Source organism: Brachyhypopomus gauderio, chromosome 11, assembly GCF_052324685.1.
Source record: "Brachyhypopomus gauderio isolate BG-103 chromosome 11, BGAUD_0.2, whole genome shotgun sequence".
Lineage (NCBI taxonomy): Eukaryota > Metazoa > Chordata > Actinopteri > Gymnotiformes > Hypopomidae > Brachyhypopomus > Brachyhypopomus gauderio.
Genome location: NC_135221.1, coordinates 18855945 through 18882822, shown reverse-complemented (window position 1 = coordinate 18882822; position 26878 = coordinate 18855945). Strand labels below are relative to the sequence as shown.

At 40.4% G+C, this 26878-nt stretch overlaps 2 protein-coding genes across 6 annotated transcripts in view; both read right to left on the bottom strand.

The window, feature by feature from the left end:
- Positions 1-11654, bottom strand: part of LOC143527381 (mitogen-activated protein kinase kinase kinase kinase 4) — a 43367-nt gene extending 31713 nt beyond the window's left edge. For 2 of the 5 annotated variants that reach the window (XM_077022552.1, XM_077022555.1), the window contains exons 1-8: positions 11444-11650; positions 10733-10798; positions 4423-4479; positions 2568-2693; positions 1784-1894; positions 1303-1393; positions 946-1076; positions 22-76 (exon numbers count right to left, since the gene is read on the bottom strand). In XM_077022552.1, the coding sequence (XP_076878667.1) occupies positions 22-76; positions 946-1076; positions 1303-1393; positions 1784-1894; positions 2568-2693; positions 4423-4479; positions 10733-10798; positions 11444-11500 (694 nt within the window). In that variant the 5' untranslated portion in view covers positions 11501-11650. Of the gene's footprint in view, positions 1-21; positions 77-945; positions 1077-1302; positions 1394-1783; positions 1895-2567; positions 2694-4422; positions 4480-10732; positions 10799-11443 lie in introns of all 5 variants that reach the window. The other 3 variants (XM_077022554.1, XM_077022553.1, XM_077022556.1) reach the window with 3 other exon arrangements.
- A 1550-nt stretch (positions 11655-13204) lies between these two features.
- Positions 13205-26878, bottom strand: part of il1rapl2 (interleukin 1 receptor accessory protein-like 2) — a 230393-nt gene continuing 216719 nt past the window's right edge. The window contains exons 9-11 of the mRNA XM_077022550.1: positions 18530-18670; positions 16775-16945; positions 13205-15152 (exon numbers count right to left, since the gene is read on the bottom strand). Coding sequence (XP_076878665.1) covers positions 14458-15152; positions 16775-16945; positions 18530-18670 — 1007 coding nt within the window. The 3' untranslated portion in view covers positions 13205-14457. The remainder of the gene's footprint in view (positions 15153-16774; positions 16946-18529; positions 18671-26878) is intronic.

Sequence of the window (26878 nt, the reverse complement as noted above, 5' to 3'; positions counted from 1 at the left end):
AGAATATCTAGTGACACTCACGTGGTGCTCCCTCTGCCATTTCCAAAGCTGTGATCCCCAGAGACCACAAGTCACTCTACCAAGACAATTAATAATTAACACTGTAAGTAATTGGCAGGATTACATGGCAGAGTCACAAGGCAACATGGATATTTTTTTTCATTCATTCTACATATACAGTACTGTATCAGTTGGAGGTTGTCTGAGCAGCACTGTGTAGATGAACACAATGAGAGATGAAGGATTTAGTGGCCTTATGCATTGTGACCTTCACAGATCACAACAACATGAGCTTTGTGTCCTCAAACACTGGAGGTAACAGAGCTAACACAAGGATGGGCAGAGATTAACCTATCCCGCACATTTAAGAACAGCGTCATGGCAACGTCTCAGTGGTTCTGCAAATTACTTTATCTTGTAAAAGCTTTAGAAACATTCATGGCATCTTAGACTATGTTTCAGCGCAGTTCAAAGGAGAGACGGCTTCTGCAGGTAGGCTGAAACTGAACTGGTATTCTATCTTCCACCATGACACCATAGACCACTGATCACAGAATTGAGCTTGTGCTAACTCAGTCTCAACCCCAAAACATGAAAACAACACTGACATCTGTGGCAGGAGCTAAAGAGAAAAGAGGTATTTTGAGGAATTTGCACAGAGGAACTGTACCAAATCCTAGATTATGTGTTTCTTTATAGGTAAAAATATGTGTGGTGAATTAGGTAAATGTAATAAAAAGCATTAATAGGTATTACATTTTTGTAAATGTTTGTGAGGTCACACAGTATCGGCATACTTATCAGTGATTATGATTATAGTTGGTTCTACAGTGAGAATTCAAGAATTATTCTAGATTTTTTGTATGATGTATGATGAGTTGAGGAAAGTTCAAGATAACAGTGCCTATAACAGTATGCATACAGTACCCTGCATACAGGACTCACCCTGTAGTCATATGTAGATTCAGGGTTTTCATCACAGGCTATCACTTCAGGGGCCATCCAGTATGGCGTCCCGATGAACGTATTCCTTCTTCCTATTGTCCTGTCCAGCTGGGCACTCACCCCAAAATCCACTGTCAACAGAAAACTTGAGATCAGTGTTCCTCTTGAAAGGTATTTAGACTAAGATTTTAAACAAAAATTTAGTATTATTGTAATATGAAAGTGTAATATTTAAAAATGCTTCATTGAGAAAAATGTGTAATTTCTATATTTGTGGTATATTTACAAAAGACTTATAAACAAAAATGACCAGAAGATGAATAAAGGAGACATGAATGGTATTCTCCTTCAACTCACCCAGTTTGACCTCAGCATTCTCAGTCAGCAACACATTCTGTCCTTTGATGTCACGATGGATGACATGGTGTGTGTGGAGATGAGACAGACCCTAAATGAGAGTTCAATGTCAAGAGGATCTATGTACACTACAAAACGCATTCAAATGTATGCATACTGTCTGTGGGTCTGCCTCTCTCTCTCTCTCTTTCTCTCTCTCTTACGCGCACACACACACACGCACACACATGCACACACACGCACGCACACACACGCACACACACGCACACGCACACGCACACTACATGGCTTTAGATTACATAAGTGGAAGTCAATGTACGATGATTCCTGCATAATTATGGTCAATTCACTGATGTCAAAGCTGCATGTCAAAGCTGGTATTAAAAGTGGTTTAAGTCTCAAAGCCCTGTAGTATTTATAAAGAAAGGGAAAAAAATCGAAATGCCAAGGGAGGTGCAGTAGAGGTTCGGGCAGCACTCACTCTGAGGACTTCTCTGCAGATGTAGGCAATCCAGTCCTCCTTCAGGCAGTTCCCTTTGGTCTTCTTCACCAGATCTGTCACAGAGCCAGCTCCACAGTACTCCATCACAAGCTGTGTGGCACAGGGTGGAGGTGGACACCACAAACAGGACCAGTGAAGGACAAACATCAAACTGAATGATTCACACACATTCTATCAGATACACAGATAGATAGATGGACACTTTATTGATCCCGAAGGAAATTAGATCAGATCTTCTATGTGTTGTGACCATATGGTTGATGAAAACAGCAAAAAATTATGTCTTGAAGACTCCTTTAGAGAATGAAGCCTGCCTACGTTACTTACAAGATAAAAACGCACCTTTTATGCATCATTAGTATGCATTGCATGAATACTACTATATGGTGTTTGGCATAATTACAGATGGCACAAAATCTCTTACAACAAATTGAGCAGTTTAAGGCATGATTATAAATGTACGTTTCATTACATCCACATGAATTAGGTCACACAGGGTCTAGCAGGCCCAGGTTTTTGTGGAAAGAGCCTTACGTGAACTGCAATGGAAAAAAAAAAGAAAAGAAAGATTCTCCAGCATCCTCCTGTACAGGGTTCTGAGCTTATCTGGAGGGCTCACATAGGCATGCCAAAACTGCTCACTTAAATGGGATTACTTTATGACTAAGATAGCCTACAACACAGACAACCCACGGGCCAAATCTGAATTCCCATCCTGCCTCATTTCCGTTTATGCGAGAACAAAGGCGAAGCAGTTCCTCACCCACAGCTGGTCGTCCTGACCTGCAGGACTGTTCCTCACAAACGCGCCGTAGTATGTGGCGATGTTCCTGTGATGAGAATACGTCTTCAGCATGTTGATCTCCAGTTTGATCTCGTCCTCCTCCTCCTGTGCAAACAGCAAGACAGCAAACATGCAAAGCTCTGTTCATACAGAGCCAATAACATGCTTATGGGATCACGTACATGGGGAGATTAGAAAATACATCAGTGATTTTCCTTAACCAGTGATTAGGCCTTTTAATGATGTTCTAAAGCTTCCCGAAATAAGAAAAGCCCATTTCTGCAAGACATCTTAGTTTGGGGTGCCACCTGGCTCCTGCCTGTGTTGTTAGCAGAAGTGAGTCTGTGCTCAGTCTTCATCAGAAGCCACAGATGCAACAAAGCCTCACACAACTTCCCTTTTCATTTCAAAAGATGATTTGTTTCTACGCATGTGGTTGGTCTGTGAACTTGATTTATGCTTCACTTTTTGTGTAATATATTGCTTATCACAAGGTATCATGAATTTAGAAAACAGCTCAACAATCCATAAACGGTACAGAATTAGACACAACATGCATTCGTGGCGTAGACTAAAAGCTGAAGATTAAGCAAACCTCCGTTGAAACTTATTTTTGTTGAAAGTCCTCTGTAGTCCCTCCACCCCAACTCAGGACACTGTCACCTGGCCATCATAGCAAGGGAAAAAGCAGCCCAAGCTCATCTGAGAACTGGTTTTTATTAGTAAATTACTGACAGAGGAGAATTCAGGCTATGAACCTTCTGACCTGGCAGGATGCCCACGCTGTTCTGTGGTTCATCTCAGTAAGGAGATTGCAAAATGACTGAAACCTGAACGCAAAATGCGTTCATTCAAAAGAGAGAGACCCCAAAATCGCATGTTCATTTAATTATGTTTCTAGTGTATTTCCCTTTGATTGCCAATAACACCCTTTAACACAATTACGCTGATGTTCCCGAGGTATAAAAAAGGAAGAGTCTTGTTGTTGAGACTGAGATAACCAACAAATTCATGATTAAAATCTTTCTCATGATTGTATTTTCTATACCCAAACTATCTCCTTTGAGCTTTGGATGACATAGCACCTGTGGGGGGCTCTAGTATACACACACACAAAAGACATACCAGGAGTGTATGCGTCTGAACAAGGAAGCACAGAGAGTGTGAGGTGTACAGCAATGCACAGAGAGGCTTGGCATTTGAGACCCAGGATAACGGGCCACGGCTTGGTCTGGGTAGAATATGACCCAGAAAGGACTTTACCACAACATACAAGGCACACAGGAAACGTACAGTGAACTCTGATTATGGAGAATCAAGGAGCAGAAGCAGAGGACAAATCAATCTTTTCAAAACACTGTAAGCTGAAATTACAGTGGATAACACTGTATAGATTCCTCAGCTCATGATTCTGGGTTAAATGTGCCTCAAAGCAAAAATTATCTGCAGTTAAATCCTCTATTGTGCATGTGCAGTGGAACTGTGATGAAGGCAGCGTTTGTTCTTGTGGAGAGCAATGCGGAGAGTACACATTGCTTCTCCTCTCTCCTAGTGGATTATTATGGGGAAGTAAAACGACAGAACTTTTCCTAAGCAGACATGACATCCTCTGGTAGTGCCACGATTCTGAGAGGGAAGGAAGTAATAGCACATGATGCGTGAAGCTAGCGCTAGCTCATTTGCATGTTTGAAAATACACCGTCAGAAGCGGAGCTGACAACTCTACAGTGGTAGGAACTCTCGGGGTCGGAGGTAACAATCTGTCGTTGTCAGTCCTGCGTCACCCGCTCGGGCTCTCGAGGACAGCATGGGTCAGCTTAGCAGGACCTCTTACCTCTGTCACATCCATGACCTTGATAGCAGCCAGCTGTCCTGTTTTCACATGTCGACCCTGCCGAAACACAAGGACATCTGTCACTGCTGAAGTTACAGAAGAGTCCTATAAACAAACATCTCTGGACAGTCCTGCCGTCTAATCATTAAACTAACACAGGTGTCATGCTAATCAGATCAAATTGAACTCAGATAAGCCTGAGGGGATGAAACTACAACCCTGAAATTTAAAAAGATAATTGATGTGTTTTTATTTAAACAAAGCTCTTTAAACTGCTTAAACTGCGTTTAAATGTTGTCTGTTTCATTTGCATCTGTGACTGAGAATAAAATACAACAAGAAAACGCATACAACAAATGTGACAAACTGTTAGCAAGCAGCACGGCAGCCATTTTGACGTTTTTCTGTTCATATTTTGGATGGTCACTGATGCCTTTTCCTTACCAAGTAAAGTAAATAACAACATTACAGTATGCCGGCTTTGTCAAAGGTCTTCACCGATGATGTAGTGAAAACACGTCACATCACACCACCATGATGCTGGTTCATAAGATTATCAGAAAATTAAAACAGCAACATTGGAAGGACATTAGGAGATCTGTACCTATACAACTACCGCAGGAGGAAGGAGCAGTAATTAAAACCTCAGTCTGAAGGCAGGAAGTATTTTCAATAAAAAGAGAAGTAAAAAGCAATGGAACGCTATGCAAAAACTGAAACTGTTGTAAGTGTCAGATCCCAGGGAAGGCCAAGTGAGACGCCCGCTCGCCCTTAAGGCAGTCACTTGTGAAATGTGTGAGAGAAAACGGTACAGGGAGCTATACGGGTCTCAGGGGGGCCGCCTCCATTGTTTATCTGAGAAGAGGCTCTTCTTGTCCACAGGGTTCATACACTATGACATGTTTTTGCTTCATGTTTTTGTGTCTATAGGCGCATCCTAAGAATCTGAACAAAATGTAGTGATGTAACAACCTTACAAAGTTAAAGATAAAAGGAAATCAGTGTTTTTCCCTTTAAAATAGAGCAAAATCCTATTCCGTAATCAACAGTACAATTCCACTCTTGCAGCTGCTGACAGCCTCTGCCAATAGTCCTTCAGATTCCTTCAGGCCAAACATTTGTGGACCTGCAATTATTCCGCACTATTGTTAATTGAGACACACTGTTTTGTAAATGACAGTACATGTTATGTAGGAGTGATTTATTTTATTTATTTAAGCGACTGCCAGTATTACTTTCAAAAGTCATATTAAAATGATAATAATCTTATGAATCGTAGGTAAATATGACATCCAGCTTCCCAAAGCTGCCTTCTTACAGTTTCTGAGCTTTACTTCTCAAGTTGGGCACAGTTCTCCCTGGCAGTCTGCATGATAATAAGATCTCTCTATTACATTTCCTTTTAAATATTCAAACACTGCAGAAATGCTTTGGCCATATATTTTGCTCGCTGTGGTGATGAAAGATGAATCAGCATTCATGCTTCACTCAGTCTAATCTACATTTTTACTGTGGGTCTATAATCTGCCTGAATTTGGTCTGTAATCTCAAATGAGCCCTCAGGTCCTACAATTACAATAATCTGGTCCTGATCTGGCCACACTGCACTACTGTAAGCAGATAATCTGCTGCATTTATTTAGATATGCACTGTATTGTCTTGAAAACTCAGGGTGTGCTATGACAGCACTGTTCTACACACTGGCTAATCTTTTACTGCCATATATTAACATTAGCAATGCAGATCTAACACTGGCCCATGTCATTTTAATCCATGATTAGCTACTAATCTAACTGTTCAAAATGATCTGCTGATACGCAATAAAAAAATTTTTACGTGCATGAATCAAATAGTATACCTGCGCTAGACATTACCACTTTAAATCAGTCCTGCAAAATGACTCTTACAGCCCAATTTGTGATCTCTACATTGTATGCAGTATTTAATATATAAATAAAGTGATGTTTACTGCATATGCTAATTTCCTAATTACCACTTAATTTAAATTTGATTGTCAATGTACCTATGTGAACATGTTCACCACTAATAGCATGATGCACCATGACACCACGGCAATTTTACAAAGGCAGCTGTTATTTATTTGTTCATTTTTTTTGCGCCTGGTTTCAAAACTTTCATCCCGAGAGGTTGCACACTGAAGACACTGTTACAACAAGCATGACTCTTTTACATTGTTGGATTTCTCTTGTACTGCAGTTATGGCACCGTCAAACATAATCAGGTCAGCCCAGCATGGCAGCAACCCAATGATCTGCGAGAGAAGCGGCTATTATGCATAATAATGGGACAGTGAACATGATTCGTTTTGGGCTAGGACAAGGAGATTCCAAAACAGCCCAGGGCCAGGAAACCGCTTTCACAAAAAAGGCTTCCTGCTTCGACCTTCTCTCGCAAGTGGGCCACACACACAAACCAGATGGCGTCACACTAGCTTGCTCAGTCAACAAAAAGGAAGTTGGAGAGGCCCACAGTGATGAAAACAGAGGAAATCTCAGCTCAACTGAGTGACTCCGATGATTTTGATTACTGATCAGAGGAGTCACTGCAAAACAAAGTGACAAAACAGTGTGGTGCAACTTATTGCAAACAGCTTCAGTAAAGCAAAGATGACGAGAACCCTCTCTTGTCACTGAAGTAATGGGACGCCTAGCTAGAGCTGCCTGTGCTGTACCCTTGAAGGATATTTCTGTTGAAAGGGGATTTCCTTAGATTCCCCTAGCTGATGTGAAGCCTCTCTTACCAGCATCATATTGTATTATATGACAAAGACAAAAACAGGAAGTAGTGTCCAATTGGCCATCTGCAAAACTGAGAAAATTCCCTGCAGACTGGTCAGTCTGTGGACAAGCTAGCTAGGACAAAGTTGACTCAAATACATATAAAAGGTTACAAAAAATTATAAAACTAAGAACTGATTAAATTTTCTGGACCTCCACCACCCCTTGATGTATTTTTCACTTTGTACAATAACGATGAACATTTATATAGATGGAATATAGATATGGAAGGAATTCTAAAATAAACACAATAACAAGATTAACTCTGGATCCTTAACTACGTGCCGTGGGCCCTGTGTGTGTTAACAAGACCATAACATTATCTGATATAAAAGTATATCACAATGCCACAATATAATGTGTGTGTAACATTAGTGTAGCTTTAATTGCTGAAGAACAAAGAAAAGAGGAAGAGCTCCTCATGAGTCAGTAGCATTTCTCGTGAATTATTGAAAAATATGTAGCCTATATAATCTGGTTAATGTGATGCGATAATCTGGTTTTCTGTACTTCTGTGATGATAGCTGTGAAAGAACAAAAACCACGCTTAATAAAAGTAAAAGAAACCACGATTCAACATATATAAAATAACCATGTTATCTTGATGGGTCAGTTGATGGGTCAGCATATGTGTTTAATATGTTGCAATTGTAGGACTAATTGACCATTAACTTTTTCACCTTTTACAAATTTTACAACTTCCTACAATATATCACTCTATATGGTTACATATGCTTATGTACAAACTAATAACCCTGGTCTTTCTCACTATTGGATTTTATTTGATGTCAACATACCTCTTAGTGGACTAGACTAGAAGCGACATTTCACTTCACTGACCTACTGACTGACAGTCTTTGTTGAAAACTGATAATAAACATCACTGTTGTTGTTTCTTGTTTTGGTAACATTTGTGCTAATGTTAACACGATTAACATTAATTTAAATGTATGTTTAAATTTTCAGAATGGTGTTTGGATTTTGTAATAGATGGTATAAATAAATTAATGGCAGTCCAGTACAACAAGGCTTGCCTACTGGATAAATTGGATCATTTAAATGGATTGTTATAATGATATTAAACAGTTCTGTTGGAATTTAAGTTTGCATGCCATTGTTTTGCAGTGTGAGGACTGGTCTGGTCTGCCACCTTCAGTGGGATCTACATCAGCATCAGAATCCTCAACCACAGGTCAACCACAGTTCAGGCATGTGCTCACTTGACCGTAGCAATAGCAATCCTTAGAGGCAGTATCACACCCAGATCTTCAGTCAAAACTCTGCCTGCATTGTAGTAGTACTTTACTAGTACTCGCCTGCGTATGTGAAACCCTTGCACCTTGCACCTGAGCTGCAGTCTGCTCAACCTAATCTAGCGGAAGTTCAATGCTGAGATTCTGGGGGGGTTTCTGTTATAGCTTTAGGCATATGGTGATGGGGTTTTTGAAGAAGGAAAGTTTCTTGTGCTGAACTTCACTATGAGCAAATGTAAAAATGTATTTGTAGAGAACTTTTAGCAAAGAATCCTCCACAATGTTGCAATTAAAGATCGTGGCAAAGCTGATGGCTATAGACAGCAAAAGAGTCAGAGAGGAGAACTCTTAGGCAAGTCTGCAGATGGCGTAAACACCACAAACAGACAATGTAAAATGCCAGCTTAAGTAAGGGCGTATACAGCCAAGTAGCAAATTAACGTGCCATCTGGTAAATCTCTAAAAAGTGAGTGTGAAAGTTTCAAAGAATGTTCCGGCCTCCAGAAACAAGATTTTCAGTGGGAATGTCTTTTGCCATTTTGAACAGACGTTTAGACCTACTGCTGCAAACCTTTAAAGACAAGCATGGTTTCATAGCAGGTCTACTGTTGCTGAGAATGTGTGTTGAGAAGTTTGTAGACATTACTCATTCTCAGTAAAGTTCTGCCATGGTGTCTGTATACTTTCACTAGCCATTGTCCACTGCTGTAAGTGAAAGGGGGAAACAGATGCTATAAAGTCATAGAAGACAGGGATCAAAAGAGGAATAATCTCCTCTAATGACTCTGCACATTTAAACAGCTCACACATTTATAGGAGGGCTAGATGGAGACTACTCTAGCGTTCTAGGTGAGCAACAATTCAAAACGTGGAGCACACACGCACACAAACATGCACATGCACACACACACACACACACACACACACACACACACACACACACACACACACACACACACACACACACACACACACACACACACACACACACACACACACACACACACACAGATGAATGCATTTCTAGCAATTCCTTGCACTGTTTTCAAATGATTTGCTCTATAGAGCTCCATTCAGGCAAAGGACACAGAAATAACAAGCTGTGTGCTTTCAGAAGAGAACACACTATTGTGCATTCAACAGTTCAGTTAGTGAAAGGCTTTTGGAGAATGCAGGAAAGACAAAATGACAACGGGAAACTCCAGTCACATGTGGTCATATTAGACACAGCATATGTGCCTGACTCAGCTGCAGCTAATTAATTGATAATACATGACTGATTTAGAAAATGTGGACATAAATACGATAATAATTCTAATTTAAACCCACTCAGTAAGCAAATTATGTACTACAATGTAATGTTTCCTGATGCAGAAGGTTTATGGAACAATTGCGCATTGCAATTTCACAATAATTGAATTATCTTTTCTTTCTACGATGGCTGCTCTGTCAACATATAATGATGACATCCTTTCTGGTAAGACAAATGCAACACATTGATGGTAAAATTATGTGCATGCAAAGAATCAGGTTCCCCAGAAAACCATTTAAACTGCATAAGTTTCACAAGCGCCCTTTTTGAAGACACACCTATTTTTACTAGTGATGAGGAAGTCGGTTCCACCCAAAGGGTGAAAAAGATGCCATTTAAAAACCACTCTTATAAACTTGAGCAGCTTATTCATGTATAACACGTGACAGCGGCTGAAGAAAAGTCAAAGTTGACATGAATAATTGTCTAATTTGTATTCGGAAATAATGCAATTCAGCATTATGTCTATTGTGCCCAGTACTTCTCAAACCAGACAATCATTGTCAAACCTCAACACTGTTTAAAGGTCAGTGCGAGAGTAACTGTAGGGGCACTGTGGTTCTTGTGCAGTCTGTTGCAATGGCACGTAATGCAATGCTGTCCTATTGGTATATTTGGTGTTGAAGTGTATATACACTACAAAAACTGCAACAAATATCTGGTATGAATTGCATAAAGTTAAACTCCAACATCCAACATCCACTCCAACATCCTTAACCTGTATGTCTACACGTCACTGTATGGACCGCATTTCCTTGTTCTTACTACTGGCAAACTATGTCCAACAACACAAATATTCACAAAGTGAATATGTCTGAATAAATTTACACGTTCTTGCCTGCAGGTCTGTCATACAAGTCTGTTTTGTTTGTGGAGATTGTAAGTTGGAAATGTACATTTCAATCGAATCGCTGCACCTGTTTCAGGCATAATTAAATTTCACAAACCTTATATACTTGACCATATGTTCCATTACCAACCACCTCAACAAGTTCAAATATCCCAGCAGGGTCCTGAAATAAAAAAATGAACACAATTTTCGTAAGTGTACATCAGAATAGATTGTTCATATTTTTTTGAACTGGGACTTTTTAGTGGCTCCGGGTAATTCATGTGCCTAGATAAATTACATGTGGTCTTATCTAAAAAATTCAGCGACTCATATATCATATAATTGTGATAGTAGCCCATAGTGACAGCCAAGGTTAGGTAGTCCTCACGTTACTGACGTTTTAATCCGTCAACTGTTTAGTGACTTTGTGGCACACTTACGACAGATACATGTACTATGCAAAACATTCCCGTATAGTAGATACTTTAATTAAACTAAAACATCTAAAACCATAGACGTCAGACTATGACATTTGATTTTCAGGAAGTTAGTCAGAGAAGAAGAAACGGGGAAAGTGTATTTTTGGTCTAGTTTTGAAAAAGAGGCTACAGGGAGCAATTAGCGACTGTAAAGAGAAATAACGGGAATTTGACAGACAAAGAGCGAATGGCTAGCAGTCACAACTTTGTATGCATTAAATGTATTAATATAAACATTGTTTTGTGGCGAAAGGAAACTTGTTAATCATGTCGTAGTTGCTGAGTTTAAGCACAAAACTCTAAACATTTCAGCCTACGTAGGGTTTGTTACGACAAACATCTTTTACCCGTAAGGAGGAGAGGTCAATGTTGTCGAGACTCCTTGCAATGCAGTCTTTTGCCATTTTAACGAGTCGGCCTGCCGATTACAAGACATAAACTAACTTTTGGAAAGAAAAAAGCCAACGACGTTAGTGTGCCCGTCCATTCGTTGCTGTTCTCTAAGACTGTCGATAAACACTGGACACCTCTCATCCCGCCAAACCCGGAACACACTCAGGAAACCCAAAAGTGCCCCCACCTCTCCCCAAGAAAGCACATTTAGTCTGTTTCCTCTACAAACATCCAGCTTGCATTCTTTTAACGTGTTTGAGGGACTTACGGCTTTTAAAATCCTCAGTGCTGACTCACCGTAACCTAGTTTTTTCAGTTATTAACTTTTCTTCCTGTTGTCAGTTAGAAACAGAGCTGTCTGTGCTTTTCATTTTCTCTTTTTTTTTTACTATGAAATTTTCAATTATTTAAACCTTCTATCTGTGGGTAGAAAAGAAAACGCATAAACTGGTCTTCCTTTGTCCGTCCTTTGTTCCAAATACTAACAGGTCACATACACTCTACTTTGTGAACAAACCCCTTTTATGACTGTCATTCTTTTGCTTGATGACCAAAGGCCAGAACAACCCAGTCTCAGCAACAGCTGACCTCTACACAGGGCCACTGTGTGTACAGGCTACAGAGGGGCTTTATTGAGATGAGGCACAAACACAACCTATTGCATTATGAGTTAGCAAAGGCTGACTTTGATTTAAAATAGAATTCATATGTTGAATATGCTTAGAAGCTGATATTCATGACCAGTGGGCAGTGGTCTGAGCTACCATGTCCACCTGTTTGGATAATGAGATTCAATAGGCTTACTGTGACTTGAGCGACATATCACCATGTTTCATTTGCAATACAACATATTGAAGTCTTCTACGAACTGAGCATCAAATAGATGCAAACTACACCTATGTGCTAACACAAACCATGTGATACTCAAAGCAAGAGACTGGAAGAGTAACGGTTTTGGACAATCTTTTGAACTTAGGCCAGATGGTCCAAGATGGGTGAGTTGCTCTTGTAATAAAGCAGCCCACATGTGTCTTGGCTCTAAGCTTTCTTCTTTAACCTCCACCCCTGGTGGGCTAAGGCAATGTAACACATGGGTCTCGTGTAGTCACAACAAAAACACACTCACATAAACCAACTTCGGCTCTCTCAGTCAGATTCAAAAGGCTCAGTATGCTAGCAGTTTACTGTGTGTGAATACCACTTTGATTTCTTCACTTCCATAAACTGCATGGAGGTGTTGAAGAAGCGCCCTGATGGATGGGACATACACTGTGTTAATAAATCCTGCACTCTCACCAACTTTCATGTGGCAGTGGGATAAGCAACTCGTGTATTCCAATTTTTTTCTTGTGCATACTAAAACTTGTGTTTAATATAACATTTTCTTGTGTTATTTTATTGGGGAAATTCTATGAATTCTACATATGAATGAAAAGGCCAAAAGCATGTTATAGATAACTGATTTATCATTTCATGGGTTTTTCTCTTAAAGGAGAAAACCCCACAAAATTAGGGAATTGTACTATACAATATGTTAACCTTTTCCAAGCAAGAGGTTTCAACAATTCCAGTTGTATTGTATTAAAGTAAAGTCCTGCAAAGTCATTAACAACTGTCTCTTTGCCATGAAATTTTATTTCACAAAATAATGAAAGTATGTGACATAAACAAAAGTTTAATACCCTAAAAAAAAAGGTGGACATACTCTCTGGCCTATGTCAAATGTCTTATTAGGGATACAAATGAAATAGTCTAATGATAACAGTAATATTATCAATAGTGAATTTAAAACAATATGAAATTTAGTGGCTGCCATAATGCCTTTTACACCTCTAGATGGCACTATTGAATTTAGTTATTCCTGGTTATTGGCATCTGCTGCCTACTTTCAAGAACTTTTTTTCGTGCAACAAAGTCAGACTGATTGCATCATATAACTAAGTATAATTATATATATTTCAAGTATAAAATGACTATAACAAGCTGAGAAAGATGACATGAAAATCACCAAGAGAATTTGGTGTCCTTTAATCTTTCTAAAAAAAATTCTCACTGTCAGTGTTGGCTACAGAGTGCATTTTATGCCAGAGACCCCTAGAAGTAGTGGCAAAGTTTCTGATAAATGAAATGTGTCATGACATAGTGACATACAAACGCTACGAGAGTGCACTGAATTATATATGTAAATAATAAAATGAAAACAGTTGACTGGTATAATTTGCATTTGATACAAGGTACAACTGTCTATCAGTCAAAAAAGCAAGCTCTCTCTCAAACAAACAAATAAACAAACAAACAATGACAGAAAGCCTCAAGAAAACTTCATTGTGAGTCCTCAGGGAAGAGAGAGCAAACTTAACTTAACTGAAAATCAAGCAAACTGCAGTTTTATAAAATACTCATATCAATATTTAATATTTAATTGGCTTCCAACAAACACAATATTTTTGTTAATTTAATTATGATTTATTTGTTTAAATATACTATAGTATTTTTAAAGCTCACATTAAATGTGTTTCACCTGCCTTTAAATTATTGTGCTGTGATGACCGACTCAGTCACTCACCTGAAAATAAAAGTCCTAGGCAGAGATGTTTTAATGTGGGCTCACTCAGTTCACAAACCAATATTAAGGAATCTTGAATGTCTTTATAATATATGAAACTGTACATACTATCAATACCTTGAACATGAAAAACAAGGTCTCTTATTACTCATCTCCAAAAAGGAGAAATTCAAGTAGGAAAATTATATTCATAGCAACTTTCTATTAAGCTTTTTTTTCCTTTTTCTGCTGAAAAAAAAAACCTTAAGATGAACACAGCTAATTAAAGGTCCAGGAGGAAGGAGCAAAACATCTCAACATGTTTACAGTCTTTTGGAAATCAAATGAATGGTCATGCAGATCAGATGAAACGAAAAGCAAAAAAAGGGGGATGGACCTTGGGAGATATTGCTGTTGATGTTTCTACCAGATATCACTGGTGAGTTCTCGTCCTGACAGCGGGACGAACGTGTTGTTCAAGTGAATGTCTTGCTTGACCTTCCCCCCAGTGTTGTTCTGAGTCATCTGTCCATTGAGCAGTGTCATGGGGATATTACAGTACATGTGGCGGTTGCTGAGTGTGGCTATTTGTAGTGATGAGGCTGGCATGTCGTACTCATAGCTCCGGCAGAAACGTCGCACCTGCGGGTGGGTAGACTGGTTAAAGTCTGGGATCTCAGCATGGGCTGGTGCCACTGTAGGTGAGGTGCTTGTCATGGCAATAGTGGAGACAGCCTGCAGGTCTCCGAAGAGACCTTGCTCGCCCGAGTCCAATACCTGCCGGCGAGACAGAGTTTCTTTCTTCTTCACAGGCATCTCGTATACCACCTGCTTCCAGAACTTGGAGTTCAGCTGGTTGCTCTTGGTTCCTCGCCACTTGATGATGGAGAGCGCCTTGATGGTGTGCTTGAGGGTCTCCACCTCTTGGTAGTTGATGATGCCGCGCAGGTCAGCGCACTCGATCATAATGACCTTGATCTCGCCCGTCACCAGCATGCTGTGCAGCCGCGGCTCCAGCTGAAAGATACTCCAGCCGCGCCTGGCCACAAACTCGGGGGTCAGCACGAACATGAGGCGTCTGCTCTGCTCCACGCTCCGCGCCAGGTCCTCGATGTAGACTAGAGAGAGAGAGAGAGAGAGAGAGAGAGAGAGAGAGAGAGAGAGCGAGAGAGAGAGAGAGAGAGAGAGCTTACATGTGAGACATGGAATGAAAGGGCTAGAAAAGTGCAAGAGCAATATTAACTCATTTCAACATTCCAAAGTTCATTTCCAGGGCTCTTCTCTAAAATGTCATTCATGGCTGATTCATCCTGCCACCATTTGGAGTTGTGGAGAAACACAATAAGTGGAAAACTTCAGAAGCAGATGCAGTTTCCTACTCACTAAAATACAACCAAATGCTTTTGTATTAAATATTGCTTATGTTTATCTATAGTTTCAGTGCTACAGCTATAGTCACCGTGCTTTGCCACTCATCAATAACACAGCCTCTCTGATTTGTTGAAATTATAGATAACCGATAAATTACAGATTTAGATTTTTACCTTGCAGGTATTGCTTTCATACACCAGCATGTACAGATGGGCGTTGGTGATCCTTGTTTTTGCAGCAAGAGCATTAAATGTCATTTAAGGAACTTGTGTCTCTGTGATCTGTGAATGTTTTCTGCTAATGTTTCTGACATTGCACTCTGGCGTATACTGCCACCATTTTCCTTGGTACTCCCTCTGCTCCAAGCTGCTGTCACTTCAAAGACACAGCTTTAAAACATTCTTACAACTCAGTACATTTAATATTTTTGGCCTAACTCTTCAAGGTACTTGCATTTGTGAGAGCTGTAAATAACCTGCTGCCTACTAACTTTGCATGAATGGAGGACTAATATGAAGTATGTAACAGACTCCTATGAATAAGGGAGGCATTGTGTTGTGTAATGACTCATAAATCATGCACACTAGCACAGTGTCTTTAGAAAGTGTTAGGATGTTATTTTGGATTGCATGTTTGTTAACGGCTGAAAAAGAGATCACCCTAGAGCACAAATGCAGAATGGAGCATTAAAAATTCCTAGTGGTCTTTTTTTTTTGGTAGTAAATCTTTCTTCGAAAATCTTTCTTAGAAAATATATAGGTGCATCAGGAATTTAAGGCACATAGCACATTAGTCAACAAAATATGGGTTACAGTGATATTATTTTCTAAGAACTGTCATATATTTTTCTGACATGAAATAAGCTCTCAAAGTCTTTTCTGGTGACTAAGGGACAGCTTAAACAGATTAAGGAACCTGGCACACCATCCTCTGAGCCAGAAGCCTCACATTTAACAGTGTTTATTGGAGTATTTGTTTGCTTCTGTTGTGAAAAGGTGACAAATGTAGTGCAGGAGCCGCATATGAGATTACGATATGACTCTTGACTTTATTCCTTCAGACAGTGAAATAAATGGCAGCCAGATAGAGAGAGAAGCTTCCCATAAGGCATGGCAGAATGCGGAACAATTTATCACTGATCTCACCAGCATTATTTCCGATAAAGTCGATTTGGAGATCTAGCAATGCTTCAGCAAAAATGCCCTTTAGGTTATAGGTTTCCAAAAAAAAAAAACCCTAACTAACTATGTTCTTCAACCTGTTTGGGCCTCCTTGCTCTATACATGTGAAACATCTTCAAATGCTATGATCCATGTTTGTATGATGCTGAGATGGAAGAAGATGAAGGTCTAGAAAGCACAAGACTTACTGCTGGTGGGAATGAGATCTCTGTCTGGGATGAAGAGCTTGTAGCCGTAATGTTTCTCCAGCACGTCAGGCAAGATCTCCAGAGCGAACTGCTCCTCCTCGCTCATCTCTGAACCCACCGAGTCCAGGTCCACTTTAGTGTACGAGAGGTAGGCATCATATTCCTTGTTGTCTGTGAGCAAAACAGCTCTGTTATTACATAAAATTGAGAATGGTTCTGTTATTACAAAATGGGTACAAATGGTACATAAGAGTAAAACCTAAAAATGTTTTATGTACCTTTTAAACTGCTTATTGTCTATTTTGAATATCATCATTATCTAATTTATTGGCATCACAGAAGGTAATTGGGCAATCAGACAGACAACACCAAAAGCTATTCTCCATTCTTCATTTCATCTAAGATGAAAACATCACATCTGACCTTAGATAAACATTTTTTCCGTCTCATTATGTATGGTCTATATACCAGCTTTCTAAGGTAAAATGAATGGTTATTTTCCTATGGGAGGTATTGTATGAATAACTGAAGGCAATGGAGAGTGACTTCAGTGACTTCAATAAGCTGGAGAGTCCTATTAAATTCTCCTTTCCCTTTTTCTACCAAATGGTTCCATAGTTCATAAAGAAGTCCAGATTTATCAAGCAACATATTAAACCTTGTGTGAAACAAAATCACACTGTTGATGGACATACTTCACTGGAAATCCTTAATGGTATTTAACATAAACTCTTTGTTACTCATTTGAACGCCTGCTAGCTTATCTGCAAAATGTGGTAAAACAGATTAATTTTTCCCATAACAATTTATTTAATGGAATTACTTTCTTTTCTTGACTTATTCTTTTCTTGACCTGGCTTGTACTCCCTTCTTAAAAAGTAACAATTTTGCTTCTTAGCATGCCATAAACTTGCAAGCAGCCTCCTTAAATGGGCTACGTGTTTCTACAACCACAATCTCTCAGTGTAATGTGTCGTAATGATGCATACATGCCAGAAGACATGGGCTATTCAAAGCAAAAGCTCTTTCAAACAAAAGCTGTTTGGTTATCTGTGTTGCTTATAAATCAGCTCATCAGCTGACCCCTCCAGTAGAAGAGCCACCCCAATAGGAACGCTTCACTTGGACACGAGAGGGTTCACTGGTGTTGGTATGTGGTTCCTTGTTGGTCCCTAGGGCTTGTCCAATATCAGAGGCGTATGGATTCTTCCTTGAGAGTTGATGACCATCAGTATTGGTGGTCAAGCATTTATCTGCTTGAAGACCCTCATCACCACCATATGATCTGCACAGTGGCTACATTACCTGAACCCAGTGGCTACATTACCTGAACCTAGTGGCAGTCATTCTCAATGTCGTATCACCCCTCCCATGTGATAGTACCGCCAGTCCAAACCTCACGAAGTCATGCACTGCCCTCTTCCCATGCAACACTGTCAAGTAATTCACCATACTTCCTGGTGAACAGTAACTGTCTGAACCTGTCAGCAGGACCTAGCAGCCAGGCTGGCTAGCGCAATGCTTATAGGAACAAAACCAGTCGAGCCTTGGCACGTTTGCCAGCCAGTGACAGCATGGCCAATTATGTGTCCCTCTGCTTACAAACGGTGAATGGCATCTCTGGGATATGGGAACAGTGTCCCATGTGGGAGAGTTCCACAGTTCATTTACTCACTGTGCTATTTAATGCCTTTACGAAAAAAAAAACATTCATTTAATTAGTTGGAAACAAAGGGAAAATAAAACAACCCTCACCGTCCTCAGTCTCATCATTGCCAAAGTGATGTCGATAACAGAGCATGATCTCCACGTTGTAGCACTTGTAGATGGCTGTGAAGACCCCTAGCAACAGCAAGATGGCTCCGAGCCCACCAGCCAACTCCAGCCTGTATGAGTCTGAAAAATGAGCAAACATAAGACAAGGGACAAAGTGGCCAGAGCAGTCAGCTACAGTACATACTCAGATAGCGGCAATTTCACCTCACTCCCTTTCACGCTGTAACTTGCACAAACGCCAGAGGGTTCTTGCCTTCTTCTCATGAAGAAATTCCCCACCTTTTCAACCCCTTTTCCAGATCGCTTGAAAGTAACGTCTTTCTATAACCACTTTTCTTGCTATTTATAAAAGCTTTTAACTGTGTTATAGAAAGACAGAAAATGTGATCTGTATTGAGCTACAGTGGTCACTAACCCCGACACTGGAACTCCGGTCTGCTGCAGAATACCGTTCTACACCACATCTAATGCACTCGATTGTACTAAACTACTTCTGCTCAAAACTGTGATTATCCAATTCCGTCGTGTCTGGAGTGGATGCTACAAATTTCATCAAGGTAGAGAAAAGCTAAGAATAACAAAAGAGTATTTACAAACTTTGAGATTTTCCTCTTATAAAGCATATTTAGAAGTTTGGCATCTTGAGTCTACATTACTTTGACAACTGAAGACCCATACTGCACAATAAGAGAGAGAGAGAGAGAGAGAGAGAGAGAGAGAGAGAGAGAGAGAGAGAGAGAGAGAGAGAGAAAGAGAGAGAGAGAGATGATGGGAAGGAAAATAGATTCCTGAAACAGATGGAAGAAATATGGGTGTCTGTGGAGGGGACCTCAAAACTCCTTGACTAGCTGTAATCGTTCATGTTTGCTGTACTGTCACTTACTAAAATGAGCCATTAATCTCTGCTTCACTCAGCCCCTGTGATAGCAGTATCATTTCTCACATACAGCCGCATCTGTCATACAGTACAGAATGCGTTTGTCACTTGTCAATGGCATACTGTAGTGCCTTAGGTGATATAGTGCACATGGCATCAATTATAAAATTTAATTATCTGTGAAATAAGCATACAACCCACCCACCTTTAAGGTGATGACAGTATGCCACATCTTGATTACACCCCATGAACCCTTAATATCAAAAATGCACTCATTATTATGTTTTAAACTAATTGTCTTAAGGGTTTCATGTTGGAACATCATTAAATTATCTGTTGCAAAAATTGAGTGGCATCATTTCATACTCTGGCTGTGATTTGTATATTTGACTGCATAAGAAGGATCCAGGGCCCGGTGGCAGCACTTTGAAAGCCCGGCCTGGCTGTTGATGTTTTTTTGACATTTGAAATGACACGATTCATTTTCAAGAAACCTTAAGAGAGCCAGACATTTAGACGAGAAGATGTGGAATTTGTGTGCAGGCAGGGAGGACATGGAAATGATTCATTTCCTTGTGGAAGAAGTGCTTGGTTTTGCTAAGCCACACAGCTCAGTTTGTTTACAGGGTTACCTGTATGTGGAGCAGAGGTGGTTCTGCGGTTAGAGAGATACTGGCCCACGGATTTAGTTTTTAACCCCTGGAGTCTGAATCTCAGTCTGTTTGAATAGACATACTGTATGTGTCAATATGTTCATAGTGAAAATTAAGAAGTAAAAAAGTAAAAGTAGTTTTAAGCTGAACAAGCAAGACTTGTATCTTATGATTTATGCTTTTAAAATTATAAACAGGAAATTTTTTTATGATGCTGAAGTACATGATGCTGATGTACAAACTCTGTGGACTCCATGCAGGAACTCTTCATACAACCACATTAATACTGTCTATGTAAAATCTTCTCTTCATGTTCTAGACTTGTACAAGAGAGACCTGCTGCTCCACAAAATGAAACACTCCACTGTGGTCATTAGTTGTACAAATCTGTCAGAATGAATGTGTGAATTAAAGTTGATGGAAAATGGCGTCGGAATTATCCTGGTTGACAGCTGCACTGAACTTGTTTCCCTTGGTCATATGAATTACAATCTAACAGTTTACAGATTCCCTGAGCCTCAGGCCACTGCTGTGTCTGTGACCATGGTCAGCTGTTAGTCTCTGTGACCATGGTCAGCTGTTTGCCTTTACAGGGGGCAGTGGCCAATCAGTTAACCATTGACCTTCAATTACAGTTCATTTAGGTAATTTAACAGCTAGTGAATTGATATTGATGGTTGTGCACCTCCGTGTGCTCATCCTATACTGTACCGCACGCAGTCCAGCAGGGCGTGACTCCTCCCATTTTAGTCACGTGCTGCCTTCTTCTGATGAAACGTTTATAATCCAGTTCATATCCATATCAAAACCATATTCTCATTTCAGTGAGAACAAAATGTATTCTGGCTTCATTGGTCTCTGTAAGCTTTATTGGTCTTTTTTTTACTCTTAGATGTCATTTTGTGAGTAACATTTTTGAACAAATGAAGCAGGGTGCTTAGCCTTACAATGAATTCTTGGAATGTCAAATATGCTACTTCAGTTTTAAAATGAATGCACAGTAATTCATGACAATTTTCTCAACTTCAGAAAATTACTCTGAAAAACAGTGTTAATATTACAGTACAAAATGTATGCATTAGGCCAGTGTGAGGTGGCTTTTGAGGCAAGTGTATAATGATTTCAACAAAGTGTATTATATTGTAAATCATTGCACATACCCTTATGTGCTCTGTAAAGCTCAGCTGTTCTTTAGTTGTCATTTTTTATTAACCAGTAGAGGTCGCTATGGGTCTGGCATAAAGATACAAGACACCTGGAATGACACCAGAAACCAAGAGAATCCTGGACCTCGGGGAACATTATTCGTTTCTGTACATTAAGTGCCAAATGTCAAGGGGGGTGTCAGTATTAATACTGAACAACATTTAAATAAGCTGGCAGAGATGGTGAAAATAAATTCATGTTTAATGAATCAAAATTAATTACTTTCCCCTTTCTCCGTGTCTCTGCGCTTTCTCTCTTTCTGTGTCTGTCACACTCCATTTAGCATCCCATTGTAACTCTCAGCTGATGCTCCTGTTTGTTTTAGCATTGCGATGTGGGTCAGTGTCATCCAGACGTACATTCACACTTCATCTTATTTCATCTGTCCAATTTAACTTCTTTTTGACTATGCACAATTCAAAGAGCAATGGCAACTATTTTCTGAGCCTCCACACCCTGAAGATAGAGATATAAAGTTAGAAATGTTAGCTTCAATAAAACGTACAGGACGGGCTAGCCTCTACCATCCTGGGCTTACGACTCTAATGTTGCACTGCCAACAAGCCCAGGTTTGCTGACCTGTTATGTGCCCTCAAAGTGAAGAAGCATTTTATTAACTCCCACACAGCCGCTAACGCTAAGCTCTGTAAGAACTGGTGCAGTGAAGACAAAACGTACATGTTTTACAGTTGTGACGTGCAGCTGCTTTTCAGTTGTGTCTCTTTTTCAAAAACTGTCAGTGGGACAGTAAGCTTGTGTTTAGCAAGCAGAGCACATACCTTTGGTTTAAATTTTAGACTGCTTCTAAGAGCCGCACCAAAACAGCACACATAAAACTAAATGTGAACTGCTTTTGTCTTGGACATCTACTTCAGAATCAGTAGGCATCACGCAGGACCCAACAACTGTCCTGGAAAGAACAGCAGGTTATTGGACTCCTTAAAGAAAATGATGCATGCATTATGTATTATGTTAGAACCAGTCAGAATCAGCAATGGTATTACACATATTCTTTTGTAATACTTAGAAAAAGGATCACTAAATCACAGTGCAATGATGATCTACCATCAGGGCTCCATTCTAAACACTGAAAGAATACAAAATTAGCAAGTCTGCCTCTGTAAAATCATATCAAATCTACTGCTCATTGTGCCACTGTACAATGACTCAAATCACAGCGCTAAGGTAACCAATGACAACCGGAGGTTCAACATGGAAGGCTTTGGCTCATCCGGGTCCATATCCTCATTTATACCCAATCAAGCATGCAGTGCACTTTACGAAAAGGAGACTGAAGTCAGGAGCCCCGGAGTCCCGATAGCAGCGCATGGCAAAAGCGGAGCAGCCCCACAGGCTGATGATGGATGGACACGTTGGGGTTAGGCCTCGCAGGCTAAGTGTAGTTATTGCATCCGCAACAAATGCTGTCTCACTGTCCTTTACGTTTATTTTTTTTTTCATTTCAAGATTTATGCTCACCTATAACTGGGAATATGGACACGCAAAGTTTATTAATCCCCTAACAATAATGCAATAGAGATTTCATACAAAACACATTTGCCCCCCAAAACATTGCCTTAAATAAAATATGCCCTTCCTACACCTTATCTGATCTGTGTTTGGTGCTTTGGGCTTATGTTTGCTGCTTGTATGCTTGAAAAAGCAATTCAAACCAATACTTATGTTACTTATAACATGACATCTTAGATACATTAGAGTCTGAGTCACTGCATTTAAACTGTTTAATGCCTCTTTCATCTTTTCTAAGAAATGAAGTAACTGTATTAACAGAGCAGTCTACCTGATACTACAAACTTCTTTCAAAATATGTTATGAAATAATGTGAAGCAGACTTGGACTGAGTGGCAGGTGAAGTTGCATTAGTGGCTGAATAAGTAAGCCCAGGGGACACGGCTTCATATTCCTGGTGACAATATTACCTTGAAAAACAGAGGCACGTTTATGGCATGTGCGTTCACATTTGGGGAATGAAAACATGTTTCCTTCTAGGAAATAACCTCATAATATGTGATGAGGTAGGATTTATCGCATTCTTACTACATACATTGACCAATCACTTTGGAATTCTGTAGTAAAGACTGTGACATTGTAGACAGACCTTAGCCCAGTGTATTAGTGACTTCTTCTTCTTCTTCTTTTGGCAATTCCCGTTTAGGGGTTGCCACAGCGGATCAAACTCCTCCATCTGGCCCTGTCCTGAGTGTCCTTCACTGACACACCAGCCACTCTCATATCCTCTATCCCTGCATCCATAAACCTCCTCATAGGTCTACCTCTCCTCCTCTTGCCTGGAAGTTCCATCCTCAAGACCCTCCTACCAATATACCTCTCCTCCCTCCTCTGTACATTGTCCAAACCATCTCAATCTTGCTTCTCTAACTTTATCTTCAAAACATGCTACATGTGCTGATCCTCTAATAAACTCATTTCTGATCCTATCCTTCCTCGTCACTCCAAATGAGAATCTCAACATCTTCTTCTCAGACACCTCCATCTCCCTCACCTGTCTCTTTGTCAGTGCCACTGTCTCCAGTCCATACAACATAGCAGGCCTCACTACTGTCCTATAGATCTTTCCTTTCATTCTAGCCGACACCCTTCTATCACAGATCACCCCAGACACTTTATGCCATCCACACCACCCTGCCTGCACTCTTCTTTACCTCTCTTTCACTTCCTCCATTACTCTGTACCCTCGACCCTAAGTAGGTAAACTCATCAACCTTCACCAAATCAACTCCTTGTAACTGGACCTGTCCACCGTGTGCCCTCTCATTCACACACATGTACTCTGTTTTACTCCTGCTCACTTTCATTCCCCTGCTCTCCAAAACATATCTCCATCTTTCCAAGCTCACCTCCACCTGCTCCCTACTCTCACTACAAATCACAATGTCATCAGCAAACATCATAGTCCAAGGGGACTCCTGCCTAACCTCGTCCGTCAGTCTGTCCATGACAATTGTGAACAGGAAGGGACTCAGGGCTGATCCCTGATGTAGTCCTACCCCCACTTTAAACCCATCTGTTATTCCTACCGCATATCTCACTGCTGTCACAATGTTCGCATAGATATCCTGCACTACCCTCACATACTTTTCTGCTACTCCTGACTTCCTCATACAATACCACAGCTCCTGTCTCGGTACTCTATCATAAGCTTTCTCTAAGTCAACAAACACACAATGTAACTCCTTCTGTCCTTCCCTATACTTCTCCATTAACACTCTCAAAGCAAACATAGCACTTAGCTTAGTGGTGCACTTAGCTGGCATGAAACCATACTGCTGCTCACAGATCTCTACCTCTCCTCTAAGCCTAGCTTCCATTACTCTTTCCCAGATTTTCAGGCTGTGACTGATCAACTTTATTCCCCTCTAATTACTACAGCTCTGAACGTATTCTTGAAAATCGGCACCATTATGCTTCGTATCCACTCCTCAGCAGGCCCGTTGACAGTCTTGCTAGGGCCCGGGACAAGAAAGTTTCATGTGTGCCCCCCAACCCCCCCCCCCATGTGTTAGGTCATATAGTATATAATATAGCCACACATCAAAGCTGTTTCTGACAGCTGACTGGTTTATACTTGACGCGGCGCGAGGGTTCGCGCGAAAATGACGTAATCGCAGTGGCACCGCCCGTGCGCGAGAGACACGGGCGGAGCCACAGCGGTTACGTCATTTTCGCCGCGCGGACGGCGCGTCAAGTATAAACCAGGCTTCATGCGCTGTCGATTCGCGAGGTCGTGCACCAATCGAATTTTGTAACTTCGCGCGCCGCGCTTCAGCGCAATGAACAAAGTCATGTTTGCAGGGTTCATACACCTTTATAAGGTGGAATTAACGCACTTGTACGTCACTTTCAAGGTCCATTTCAATATTTTCCAGCACGTTAAACTTAATTAAGTTAAATATTTATACATACACTCGAAATGATTCGAAATAATTTGCTTTTATCACATTATTTAATGGTTGTTTATTTTCAAAACGCCCAATCTTAACGTCTTCACGAGAACTGTTCAGTCAGACAGCTATTTGTTGTGAAACGAAGTAGTTACAATTTCAAGCATTTTCAAGTACGTTAGCCTAAATTCCAGCACTTTTCAAACCTGGAACACAATGCAACTTTAAAATTCGTCAGGTAAATGTTTTCCTTTCTTTTCTGCGCTCCAGATAACTATCCACCACTGTATTTCCCGCTGTTGTGTGGGTACTAGTGATGTGTCGTTCGCGAACGATCCGGTTCTAAGAGCCGGCTCTTTGAAGTGAACGATTGGAACCGGCTCTGCAATGGGAGCCGTTTTAGGATCCTATTTGGGAGCCGCTTTTTCCTTCAGTATTGCGCTTGTGCTCTGCAAGTGCCACAGTTTTTTCCAACATCGTTTTTATTTGTCCTTCGGTGCCTCACTGTCTCTCCCTCTCCTTGCGCCTATTGCTCTGCTTCTGCCAGTGGTAGAGAGCGGAGAGTTTATTTCCTCAGTTTGTGCCAGTTTATACCTGGCGCGTCGCGACCAGCGCGAGGGTCCGTGCGCCGAAAATGACGCAATCGCGGTGGCTCCGCCCCTGCGTGAGGACCCCAGTGCGAAGCAAGGTCGTGCACCTCTTCAGCGCAATGAACAAAGTTATGTATGCCGGGTTCATACACCTTTACAAGGTGGAATTCAAGCACTTGAACGTCACTTTCAAGGTCCATTTTCAATATTTCCCAGCACCTTAAACTTAAGTTAAATATTTATACATATACTCGAAATGATTCGAAACAATTGGGCTTTTTATATCACATCGATTCAGTCAGACAGCTATTTTTGTGAAACAAAATACAGTTACATTTTCAAGCATTTTCAAGTACTTTAGCCTACTTTAGCACTTTTCAAACCTGGAACACAATGCAACATTCGTCAGGTAAATGTTCCTTCCCCTGTGTTTGAGGGGTGTTTCTTTATACTACCACATATCGTTTCGGACAACACTGCAAAGAATGTCTCCACTGCCCGCATGTCAAGCGTGTGTTCAACACATCTGACCAATCACACGCAGATTTCAGTTAATAATGTGGTGGGAAAACACTGAAAAAAAGTTATCTCCACTTTTTTTGTGGAAACGGCAGGCAATTGACCAAGCTGTATTGCGTTCTATTTTGGTACTATTTTGTGATCATTTAATAATTGGTTATAATAAAAGTTTTATTTATAAAGCATTGTTATGCAGCATTTTTACTCATCACAAGTGCTTAACAATGTCAATAATGAAACAAAATGTTATAAAATTAGTATTAAGCTATTAATTAATTAATAATGTAAAAAATATATATGGGGAGCCGTTTGGGAGCCGAAAGAGCCGGCTCTCCACAGTAAGAAGAGCCATTAGAGCCGCATCTCAAAATAGAGCCGAAAATCCCATCACTAGTGGGTACCAGCCGGCTACGGTCGGTGCTGGATCAAACCATTTTCCAGTGGGAGGCGGGGGTGTATGCACTTAATGGAAAATATGCATATAGGTAAAAAACGTATATATTTTAGCCATTGAGCTTATTTTGAGTACAGAATTTTATATTAATGAAAGATTTCAAGAT